The following is a 12807-nucleotide window of genomic DNA, read 5'->3' on the forward strand; positions in this document are numbered from 1 at the left end:
TGGCGCGGACCAACTGGCGGGTGTGCGCATAGATATTTTTGACCTCTCCCAACTCCATTCCCAGGTTCCCACCTGCTTCAAGAAGACCACTATCATACCTGTGCCAAAGAAGAACCAGGCAACATGCCTCAAGACTACCATCCAATGGCCTTGACATCTCTAATTATGAAGTGCTTCGGGAGGTTGGTCATGAGACACATCAACTCATACTTCCAGACTTCTTGATCCACTGCAATTTGCAGACCGCCACAACAGCTCCACAGCAGATGCTATCTCCCTGGCCCTACACTCATCCCTGGAGCATCTCGACAAGACTCCTATGTCAGAATCCTATTCATTGACTACATCTCCGCCTTCAACACCATAATCCCAGCCAAGCTCATATCCAAACTCCAAAACCTAGGACTTGGCTCCTTCCTCTGCAACTGGATCCTTGACTTTCTGACCCATAGACCACAATCAGTAAGGATAAATAAGGATACCTCCTCCACGATAGTCCTCAATGCCAGGGCCCTGCAAGGCTGCATACTTAGCTCCCTACTATTCTCCTTATACACACACAACTGTGTGGCAAAATGTGGCTCCAACTTCATCTACAAGTTTGCTGATGACACGACTGTTGTGGGTTGGATCTCAAACGATGAGTCAGAGTACAGGAGGCAGATAGAGAACCGAGCGGCATGGTGCAATGGCAAAAATATCTCCCTCAGTGTCAGCAAAACTAAGGAGTTGGTCACTGACTTAAGGAAGTGAAGTGTTACACACCCCTGTCTGCATCAATGGTGCCGAGGTGGAGATGGTTGACATTGTCAACATTGACTCTTACCAATTTTTACAAATGCACCATGGAAAGCATCCTATATGGCTGCATCACAGGTTGGTATGGCAACTGCTCGGCCCAAGACATAAGAAACCAAAGAGTCGTGAATACAGTCCATCACGCAAACCCGCCTTCCATCCATTGACTCTGTCCACACCTCCCGCTGCCTTGGGAAAGTGAGCAGCATAATCAAAGACCCCTCCCACTTGGGTTATTCTCTCTTCCATAGGGCAGGAGGTACAAAAGGCTGAGAATACGCACTAACAGATTCAAAAATAGCTTCTTCTCCACTGTTACCAGACTCCAGAATGACCCTCTTATGGACTGAACTGATCTCGTCACACATCTTCTTTACTGTGTCGCACTACACTCCGTATGATTCACCCGTTATCACCCGGGCAGCATGGTAGCACAATGGTTAGCGCTGTTGCTTCACAGCGCCAGGGTCCCAGGTTCAATTCCCGGTTTGGGTCACTGTCTGTGCAGAGTCTCCACGTTCTCTCGGTGTCTGCGTGGGTTTCCTCTGGGTGCTCCGGTTTCCTGCCACAAGCCCCGAAAGACGTGCTGTTAGGTAATTTGGACATTCTGAATTCTCCCTCTCTGTACCTGAACAGGCACCGGAAAGTGGTGACTAGGGGCTTTTCACAGAAACATCATTGCCATGTTCAAGTATGCCTTGTGACAATAAAGATTATTATTATATTTACATAGCGTATTTGTCATATGTTCTGTGTTTTTCATGTATGGAGGAACCATGGTCTGGACTGTAGGCAGAATACTTTTCACTGTACCTCGGTACACGTGACAATAAATCAAATCAATCTAAGAGTGGCTGCCGGAGCATCTCACCAGTGCTCGGACCAGCCGGGGCGAGGGAGGCTGAGCGATGATGCGCGGGAGGACAGGGAAGCGGTTTCGACTTACAGAGAGGGAAATGCAAAGGGCGGGGGCGCGCTGAAGCTGCGGACTCGCCGTAGCCGGGGGGGAGGGAGGGGTTACAGGACCCAGTCTCTTGGCAGCGTAGCGGCCGGGGACGGCAAGATGGCGAACGTGGCCAACAAAGTTTCCTGGTCCAGTAAGGATGGCGAGGTCCGGCCCGGAGAGCAAACCCCGTTACTGAACGGCTCTCCCAGCGCCTCCCAGAGCCCGGCGCTGCCCCGGCAGGTAAGCGCCGGCCCCTGGGCCGCTCTCAGTGTTTACACCCGATACACACGGCGCTCCTTCTCTCCAACTGGCTGGTGTTTAGGCAACCGCCGGCACTTAAAGGCTCAATCGCTCTGCTGTTTGCAGTGAAAACACATAACACAAAGGTTGCTCACCCTGAGCGCCCGATCAGCTTGCGTTTAAAGCTCCCCTTCCTTCTGTCCTCTTTAACCAGCCGATCACTGACAAAAACAAGAGGAGGATTTCGGTGATGGGTCTGAAACTGCGATGGGGGAAAGTTGGTTTTGTTGTGTTAGTTAGTGGATTTCATTTTTGTTTAATCATTCAGTTGATGCTCCAAACTATAAAGTCGCTTCAGGTTCTTTTCAGCATTTCATAATCGTGTTATATTGAAATGAAAGTCCTCACAGTCCCAGAGGACCATAGGATGCTGCTCTCTTAATCTTTTTGAGAGAGAGATTGGGGGATTTAACCTGAGGCTCACCGCAGTTTAGGCGAGGGGCAAGGTTCAGAAGACATGGATAACTTCAACCCGTGTGGGAATTGAACCTGTATTGTTGGCCTCACTCTGTCATGAACCAGCAAACTGAGCGAACCGACCTCCGACATATGTTCTGAGTGATGATTATTTGTAACATATCATTTTATTTTTAAATTTAGATTATATTATATGATGTGATAACTGTGAATGGAACTTAAATTTGTGCTCAGATTCCAACTCTGAAATCATCTTGAAAAGTTTGATTGTCTTGCTCTTGTATAACATAAACCATTATATGGATGTTGTGGACGTGTTGGTATTGGAAGCCTCAAGTCAGTGTTCAGAACATTTACACACACAACTTGCCCAGGGCAGCCCTGTGTCCACTTGCTTTCACAAACGCGATTAACAACGTTAAATTTAAAATTCTTCAGTAACACTGCAAACCAAAGCCATCCCAAAAAGACCTGCATGTCAATAGGTGTCAACTTGTTGGCAGCTTTAGGTGTTGTTACATCTGGACTGCTTCAGATTGGTACGGTTGAAGTGTCTTTCGTTCGCAGAAGGAAGAACATTTAAACAAATTCTAGATTCTGGGGCCGATGGCAATATTTGATGCGGAATTGTAAATGCCACTGTTGCAATTGAACTTTAGTTTATGAACTGTGTGGTTTGGCGTGCCTGCACTGGCTCTTTGATACCAATAGTAACTGGATCCCAAATTTGGTGTTCACTAAGTTTTAAAAATTGTACCTGTGATTCGAAATTGCAAGTCTAAATTCTTATGTAAATCGTGAACTACAGTTGTCCAAGCACTGATCCCTGTGAAACACTACTTCCCCACCTTTTGTCAGTCTGAGTAATTACCCTTGAGTCCTATTGTCAGCACTCGTTCAGTAGTTGGATCACAAAATACATTTTAGCTGAAAGAGTGCTGACAGTAGGACTTAAGGGTAAGGGTGTGTGGACCCAAGGTTCAAGGAAGATCCCGGAAGCCCTTTTGAACTGCTAAGTAACTCTGGATAACATTGCTAACAATGTGAAGTGAATGCGATCAAGCAGACTTTGGATTCCTATCTAGATGTCAACAAGATTTGTTTAATGTGAATGCCGAATGCAGCTGACCTCTGCATGATAGGAACAGGAGAGTGCATCAAACTCCACTTGCTGAATGACTTTAGATAGTTTTTGCACAGATCTTTGCCTCAAAGTGTATATCAAATGCAGGAGTTCCTCAGAACACTGTCCTAGCTCCAACCACCTTCAGCTGCTTCACCAATAATCTTCCTTCCATCATAAGGTCAGATGTGGAAATGTTGCACAATATTCAGCATCTGGACTTAGTGTTATGTAATGAGCCAGACTTGATTAAAGATCTTAAAGTAAGGGAGCACTTAGGAGGCAGTGATCATAATATGGTAGAATTCAATCTCCAATTTGAAAGAAAGAAGGTAGAATCAGATGTAAAGGTGTTACAGTTAAATAAAGGTAACTACAGGGGCATGAGGGAGGAACTGACGAAAATCGATTGGGAGCAGAGCCTAGTGGGAAAGACAGTAGAACAGCAATGGCAGGAGTTTCTGGGAGTAATTGAGGACACAGTACAGAGGTTCATCCCAAAGAAAAGAAAGGTTATCAGAGGGGGGATTAGGCAGCCATGGCTGACAAAGGAAGTTAGGGAATGCATCAAAGCAAAAGAGAAAGCCTATAATGTGGCAAAGAGTAGTGGGAAGTCAGAAGATTGGGAAGGCTACAAAAGCAAACCGAGGATATCTAAGAGAGAAATAAGGAAAGAGAGGATCAAATATGAAGGTAGGCTAGCCAGTAACATTAGGAATGATAGTAAAAGTTTCTTTAAATACATTAAAAACAAACGGGAGGCAAAAGTTGACATTGGGCCGCTCCAAAATGACGCTGGTAATCTAGTGATGGGAGACAAGGAAATAGCTGAGGAACTAAATAAGTACTTTGCGACAGTCTTCACAGTAGAAGACATGAGTAATATCCCAACAATTCCGGAGAGTCAGGGGGCAGAGTTGAATATGGCAGCCATCACAAAGGAGAAAGTGCTAGAGAAACTAAGAGGTCTAAAAATTGATAAATCTCCGGGCCCAGATGGGCTACATCCTAGAGTTCTAAAGGAGATAGCTGAAGAAATAGTGGAGGCGTTAGTTATGATCTTTCAAAAGTCACTGGAGTCAGGGAAAGTCCCAGAGGATTGGAAAATCGCTGTTGTAACCCCCCTGTTCAAAAAGGGAACAAGGAAAAAGATGGAAAATTATAGGCCAATTAGCCTAACCTCGGTTGTTGGCAAGATTTAGAATCCATTGTTAAGGATGAGATTTCTAAATTCTTGGAAGTGCAGGGTCGGATTAGGACAAGTCAGCATGGATTTAGTAAGGGGAGGTCATGCCTGACAAACCTGTTAGAGTTCTTTGAAGAGATAACAAATAGGTTAGACCAAGAAGAGCCAATGGATGTTATCTATCTTGACTTCCAAAAGGCCTTTGATAAGGTGCCTCACGGGAGACTGCTGAGTAAAATAAGGGCCCATGGTATTCGAGGCAAGGTATTAACATGGATTGACGATTGGCTGTCAGGCAGAAGGCAGAGAGTTCTTTTTCGGAATGGCAACCGGTGACGAGTGGTGTCCCGCAGGGTTCAGTGTTGGGGCCACAGCTGTTCTCTTTATATATTAACGATCTAGATGAGGGGACTGGTGGCATTCTGGCTAAGTTTGCCGATGATACAAAGATAGGTGGAGGGGCAGGTAGTATGGAGGAGGTGGGGAGGCTGCAGAAAGATTTAGACAGTTTAGGAGAGTGGTCCAAGAAATGGCTGATGAAATTCAACGTGGGCAAGTGCGAGGTCTTGCACTTTGGAAAAAAGAATAGAGGCATGGACTATTTTCTAAACGGTGACAAAATTCATAATGCTGAAGTGCAAAGGGACTTGGGAGTCCTAGTCCAGGATTGTCTAAAGGTAAACTTGCAGGTTGAGTGCGTAATTAAGAAAGCAAATGCAATGTTGTCATTCATCTCAAGAGGCTTGGAATATAAAAGCAGGGATGTACTTCTGAAGCTTTATAAAGCATTAGTTAGGCCCCATTTAGAATACTGTGAGCAATTTTCGGCCCGACACCTCAGGAAGGACATATTGGCACTGGAGCGGGTCCAGCGGAGATTCACACGGATGATCCCAGGAATGGTAGGCCTAACATACGATGAACGTCTGAGGATCCTGGGATTATATTCATTGGAGTTTAGGAGGTTGAGGGGAGATCTAATAGAAACTTACAAGATAATGAATGGCTTAGATAGGGTGGACGTAGGGAAGTTGTTTCCATTAGCAGGGGAGACTAGGACCCGGGGGCACAGCCTTGGAATAAAAGGGAGTAACTTTAGAACAGAGATGAGGAGAAATTTCTTCAGCCAGAGAGTGGTGGGTCTGTGGAATTCATTGCCACAGAGGGCGGTGGAGGCCAGGACATTGAGTGTCTTTAAGACAGAAGTTGATAAATTCTTGATTTCACGAGGAATTAAGGGCTATGGAGAGAGAGCGGGTAAATGGAGTTGAAATCAGCCATGATTGAATGGTGGAGTGGACTCGATGGGCCGAATGGCCTTACTTCCGCTCCTATGTCTTATGGTCTTATTTGCGACTCCTCAGATACTGAAGCAGTCAACGTGCAAATGGAGCAAGACCTGGACGATATCCCGGCTTGGGCTGACAAGTGGCAAGTAACGTTCACACCACACAAGTGCCAGGCAATGACCATCTCCCAATTATAGAGAAACAAACCATTGCCCCTTGACATTCAATGGCATTACCATCACTGAATCCCCCACTATCAACATCCTGGCGGTTACCACTGACCAGAAACTGAACTGGACTAGCCATATAAATACTGTGGCTAATAGAGTAGGTCAGAGGCTAAGAATCCTGCGGCGAGTACATCACCTCTTGACTCCCCAAAGCATATCCACCACCTAAAAGGCACAAATCATGGGTGTGGTGGAATACTCCCACTTGTCTAGATGAATCAAGCTCCAGCAACATTCAAGAAGCTTGACACCATCCTGGACAAAACCCATTTGATTGGCACCCCTTCCACAAACATTCACTCCCTCCATCATTGATGCACAGGAGCAGCTGCGGGTACCATCTACACGATACGCTCCAGGTACTCACCAAGGCAGCTTAGGCAGCACCTTCCAAACCAACGACAATTACCATCCAGAAGGATGAGGGCAGCACATACCTGGGAACCCCACCATCTGGAAGTTTTCCTCCGAGTCATTCACCATCCTGACTTGGAAATATATCATAATCTTTATTAGTGTCACAAGTAGGCTTACATTAACACTGCAATGAAGTTGCTGTGAAAATCCCCTGGTCGCCACACTATGGCGCCTGTTTGGGTCCACTGAGGTAGAATTCAGAATGCCCGATTCACCTAACAAGGTCATCTTTCGGGACTTATGGAAGGAAGCTGGAGCATCCAGAGGAAACCCATGCAGACACGGAGAGAACGTGCAGACTCCGCACAGACAGTGACCTAAGCCGGGAATCGAACCCGGGTCCCTGGCGCTGTGAAGCAACAGTCGCTAGGTCAAAGTCCTGGAACTGCCTCCGTAAGAGTGGCACGGTAAAACATTTGAAGATGCTATGAAATTTAACATGAGCACACCGTGTTTTCCATTCCACTGAACTGTTATTGGTTCAGTTAGTATGGCGAGTCATTTATCTTTTGTTCTTCTGAGGTTGGAGTACCAGCGCTGCTAATGTGAGGGGGAAGAATATAAATACTGGACCTACTTCCATCTATATCTCCCAATAGTCCAGGTGTTCATGTGGGGAAGAATTGTTTCAGTTAACAACAAATAAGCTGGATTTTGTTTGGCAGAAAACTGTAAATGTTCATCATCACTAATGCTCTGAATCCAGCCAGAACCTCAGTATTTAGCGCACATACAGACTGGTTGAGATCTGCCATCCTCTGCTCTGTCAAAGGCTGCACCCCTCTCCCACACCCACCAGCCAACAATCTGCAAAATCAATTCATGGGGCGTGAGCCTTTTTTCCACTTGTATTGCTGTAGAAATCTTGTAAAAAGTTAATAAAATACACAAAATGCTGGAAATACTCAGCAGGTCAGTCAGTATCTGTGGAGAGAAACAGAGTTAACAATCCAGGTTGATGACTTTTCATCAGACAAGGTCTGATGAGAGGTCATCGGCCTGAAATGAGAGATACAATCTCTGTGGTGGAGACTATAAATCCATAGAAATCCTACATTTGCCGCCGGCAGAAAGATTAATCGCAACGACCAGAGAATTATGAGCAAGCTGATATTTCTGTCCATTTACCGTTGAAACCATTGCCACTAAGGTCACATGCATTTGGAATTTTGAGGAAATGTAAAAATCTGTGGCCAAAGCTATCAGAATATGTTAAAGAAAAGTAAGACTCAAACTGCTTACATGAGACTCCTTCTGCTTTTATTTTCTAAAAATGGCCAGAACATCCTAGTGGTGGATTTGAATTGAACCAGAGGTTATTTGCAGTCTAGATCAGTGGTTCCCAACCTTTTCAGTAACATGGCACACTTCTGTAAGACAAAAGATTCCATAGTGTACCCACTTTTTATTCAGCTGAATCGATTCCTCATAAACGTCACATTTGTTATGATTACAGTCTTATGAGAGAGGTTTACAAAATAGTGTATACAACAAGCTAAATATGGTTCAAATGCGTTCATATTTCAAATCTGTCACAGAATACACCGTCTTCGACAGCGAACACAAAATCTGTTCCGTGCCTCTATTATAGCCCTAAATCTGTTTGCCAACTTCTCTCTGCAGATGAGACATTCAGATAAGGGGCAAGCAGCATCTCTTGTCCATGAAAATCCAAAGGCTAGCGAGCTCTAATACACTGTCTCTGAACATTACTTCCTTTTTTTCTTGGGATTCAGATGATTCATCAATGATTGAATAAGTGTGGAATCAAACTTATCCATTTCTTTTAAATCAGGAGGTATAAAATAGGTCTGTCAAAGAAATGTGGATATGGTCAATTTCGTTGCATCTGCCATCTTGTTTCGTCTTGTCTTACCAAAAACGCCCACAGCCACAGTTACTTGGTTTCTATGGTGACTAGTAAAAACCATCATGTCATCTCAATTTCAGCCTTTGGCCACCTGTGTTTAGAATGTCCGCGTTTTAGACTTGAAAGACCGATAACTCACTTTTAAAATAATTGATTAATTTTCACGGGTTTTATGAATTGTAATGAATTGTAATTTTGGTTGGATTGAATATTGTTTAAGATGAAACAATATGTTTGTTTTACATTGATTTTCATTAACTTCATAAAATATTTCACAGCACACTTGGACTGTTTTCACAGCAACACTAGTGTGCTGCGGCATACTGGTTAAGAACCACTCTAGATCCTTTCCCTTCTCCTTTCACAAAGTTCCAGGTACAGAATGTATTGAGGAACCTGAATAGGGATTTTAACTGTACCCTGACCTAGCTTTTTGAAGGACTTTGGGGGGGGGGGGGTATTGTTATTGAAATGTAAACATATGTTTCAAAAATTAAATGTTCATTTGAAGAACAGATTACTCACAAATCTACTGTGTAGCTAAGTGCCTGAGGAGATGTACATCTCAGCTTTGCTTGAAGAGGAAATTGCTAAGAAAACTACTGCTTGATTGCGAGAAGTGTCTGCTGGTTGTACTAATTAAGTTCATTTTGGCTGGCCGAGCAGTAGGTGCACCACTACATTTGATACAGCTTTCCTCCACCCCCTCCGATTCATCCTCTCTCGATTTCTCCGAACATTCATTAAAAACTTATTCCGATTTGTCTTGCGTGGATTTCCATATTATTCGGCATCTGTCACAATGACTCCCAATTGGTTAATTGCCTGGGTTCTGCAGTTGGAATAACAGTGAGGCACTCCGTACCATTATTATTGAAGAGTAAATTGTATTGCAACTTCCGACCCACCTGTGTTAGTTAAATGGGAATCAGGACCTTGTTGGGGTTGCCTTGCTCCTCCTCCATGAAGAGACTTAAGGCACAAAACCACTAGATACCCAATAAACACACCAGAAAAAGCTGGGGCATGCCCATTCACACATCAATGGATTTTTACGGTTTGTGAGCTGCCTCTATGGTAAAATAATGATTACTCATGGCCACACGTGTCAATAGCTTAAGGGAACATTGTTCCATATCTTTTGATAGCATTAGTTAATAAAAATATATCAATTTCAATTTTGAAAATTTCAATAGTCCCAGCATCGATAGCCTTTGGGAAGGTTTTCCAGATTTTCACCATCAATTGTGTGAAAGGCCCAAGTTCTAATATTGTGATTGTGTCCGGTTATTCACGGTACCCCCGCCAGAGGAAATCTGTATCTATCCTATCAAACTCCATGACATTTTAAAGACCTCACTTAGATCATTACAAACCTTCTAAACCCAAGGCAAATCATGTTTGTGGAACATGTTCTCATTAACATTTTAAACCTCAGTATTATTCTGGTCAATCTCCTGTGCAGCCGTTTATGGGCACTATCACCTTTGCTGAGGTTAAGCGCCCAAAACTGAACCCATTACTCCAGACCAAAGCAAAATACAGCAGTTGCAGGAAATCTGAAATAAAGCCAGAAAGTGTTAGAATTACTAAGCCTGGCAGTGTTTGTGGAGAGAGAAACGAGTTTTGGGTCGATGACCTATCATCTGTGCTCCAGATGTAGTCTATTCATAGTTTTATACTACAATTACATAACTTCAACACCCTGTCTATTTCAACCTTTTTAAAGGAAGGGCAACATTCCATTTCCTCGGTACCCTCCATTTCTCCTTATTTCTGTGCATGATTTTACTTTTGATTACAATTCTAATTTACTCTACACGTTTCAGTGAACATTCTGCAGTCTGGTTAAAGAGAAGTTCCTGTACAAAAGCCTGTGCTAGGTTATAAGTAAGCACATTTTGTTTGCTGCTGATCACAGAATCTTGGCCAATTTGTTTGTCACTTTGTAACTTTCTGCACAAAAATACACAACTTACTATGCCTTCTATGATGGATTTTAACACAGACAATAGGGAGGACAACCCGTTATAGGGTGTATGCAATAAATGGGAATATGTTAAGAGGAGTAGATGAAGTGAGAGATCTTGATGTACAAGTATACAGGTGTCTAAAGGCAGCAGTTCAAGTAGATAAGGTTGTAAAGAAGGCATACGCAATGCTCTCCTTCATTGGCAGAGGTACAGAATATAAAAGTAAGGATATAATGTGGAATTGTATAAAATACTGCTGAGGCCACAACTGGGGTATTGTGTGCAGTTCTGGTCATCATATTACAGGAAGGATGTAATTGCATGGAGAGAATGCAGAGGAGGTTCACAAGAATGTTGCCAGGGCTAGAAAAGTGTAGCTCCGAGAAGAGATTGGCCAGTTTGGGGTTATTTTCATTGGAACAAAGAAGGCCCGGGGATGACTTGATTGAGGTGTACAAAATCATGAGGAGAAGAGATGGTGGACAGGATAAAATTGTTTCACTTGATGGAGAATTCTAGAACTAGGAGACAAAAATTCAAGATAAGTGGCAGAAGGTGTAGAGGGGACATGATAAAGAACTGTTTTTACACAGAGAGCACTGGGTGTCTGGATTTCACCGAATTGATGATGGAGGTAGAGACCCTAAAATCTTCAAAAAAGAATCTGGATCTGCACCTGAAGTGCTGTAAGCTACAGGACTATGGACTGGGTGCAGGAAGGTGGGATTACAAAGGGCACCTGGATGCCCTCAGACTGGCATGGACAAGATGGGCTGAATGGCCTTGTTCTGTGCTGTAACTTTTCTATGGTTCGATATTAATATCAGATTCAAAGTTGGCTATTCAACTTTCTATTGCTTTCATCCAATATCTTGAAAAGCAGTGACATTGGTGCAGTTTAAAATAAAATAAATAATATTTGAAAAGTCTAATATTTTTCTGAAGGGATGACTTTGCATTGGCGTGCAGATATATGTATATAATTTAGTATAAATGCATTTTGAAAGCAGTTGATGAAGTGAATCGCAGGTTGCTTGCTGCAAGATGTCAATTATATGAACGAGAATGGTAGAGTAATATGGAGCAAAATTATCTGGTGGGTGGGACAGAAAGCATGATGCCCAGCTAACCATCCAGAGGAAGAGAAGCAAAGGGTGTGGTTGGGTACTGAAATACGATCCATACTCTTGACTTCAAGAATCCAAAGGACAAGTCAATTCTTGAATTTTTGTTAAAGGATGGATATTTGGGCACATATTCAGATAAGAGTTCTATAATAGGATTTACAATCATGCATGAGAGCTAGTAAAATGAATTGTACGTTTATGGAGCTGGAAGTTTGTATTAATGGCAAAAAAATCTGCTTTTCATTGAGTTTTGCAGTTGCGTCTTCTGTTATTCTCATTACCCATTCTTTGTGTTTAAATCCATGTGCTTCCCTCATAATGCTATTCATCTTTTTTTGATGTTGCAGCCTTCCCAACCCAATTTTTTCCGTATCGACCGACTGACCACAGTGAATCTAGATGACGATACCGCACAGGACCAGGTAATTGCTTTATACACTTTTTGTGTGCATCTAAGAACTGTTTCAAGTTGACAAATCTTACACTGCATATATGTTGTGAATTTTTAATGCTGCATATTATACAACGAATTAAGGGATTTTCATGATTCCTAGTTTTCTGATTACACTTTTCATTTTAAATGTTTTCAGCTTAAGTTTCCACTCAAGATGATTGGGAATCTGCACAAAGTTGCTCTGATTGCTCTTGCACAGACCACTTTGTTTCTAATGCTCTGCTGACTTCTGATCACTGGACACCAGATGTTGATCTGTGTGTCAACATGATTTGGGCCATGTTTTCTTCATTTGCACGGAATCACTGTTCGTTCACTCACATGTGGATAGAGTTTGTTTGCCTCGACAGACTTAGCCACTGAAAATTGGCAGAGTGGGCAGAAACACGTTCCTGAATAGCTTTCTGCGGCTACCCCGACGCCCATTAAAAATTGGCTGATAGCTGTGACTATCCTCGTTTATAGTGACTGCAGTCGATCCTCTTGTAATTTAGGTGGTAAATTTTTGAATGGAAAAAAAATCACATGCTATTTACTGAGACATGTGCTTTTCTCATTTAGGATGGCGATCCATCTACTCATGTTTCCAAGGAGGTTCTGCACAATGAAAATCTTCTTTCACTTAAGTATGAGGTAATTGATGCTATTTATCTTTTTCTGTAATTCCATTCATAGTA

At 43.0% G+C, this 12807-nt stretch overlaps 1 protein-coding gene across 1 annotated transcript in view; it reads left to right on the top strand.

Annotated features, from left to right (window-relative positions):
• The first annotated feature begins 1824 nt into the window (after window positions 1-1824).
• The window catches only part of clcn7 (chloride channel 7), a 92123-nt gene continuing 81140 nt past the window's right edge, over window positions 1825-12807 (top strand). Inside the window, exons 1-3 of the mRNA XM_072481293.1 lie at window positions 1825-1984; window positions 12024-12098; window positions 12692-12763. Of these exons, the coding sequence (XP_072337394.1) occupies window positions 1862-1984; window positions 12024-12098; window positions 12692-12763 (270 nt within the window). The 5' untranslated portion in view covers window positions 1825-1861. The remainder of the gene's footprint in view (window positions 1985-12023; window positions 12099-12691; window positions 12764-12807) is intronic.

The sequence above is a fragment of the Scyliorhinus torazame genome, chromosome 17, assembly GCF_047496885.1.
Source record: "Scyliorhinus torazame isolate Kashiwa2021f chromosome 17, sScyTor2.1, whole genome shotgun sequence".
In the NCBI taxonomy this organism is placed as follows: domain Eukaryota; kingdom Metazoa; phylum Chordata; class Chondrichthyes; order Carcharhiniformes; family Scyliorhinidae; genus Scyliorhinus; species Scyliorhinus torazame.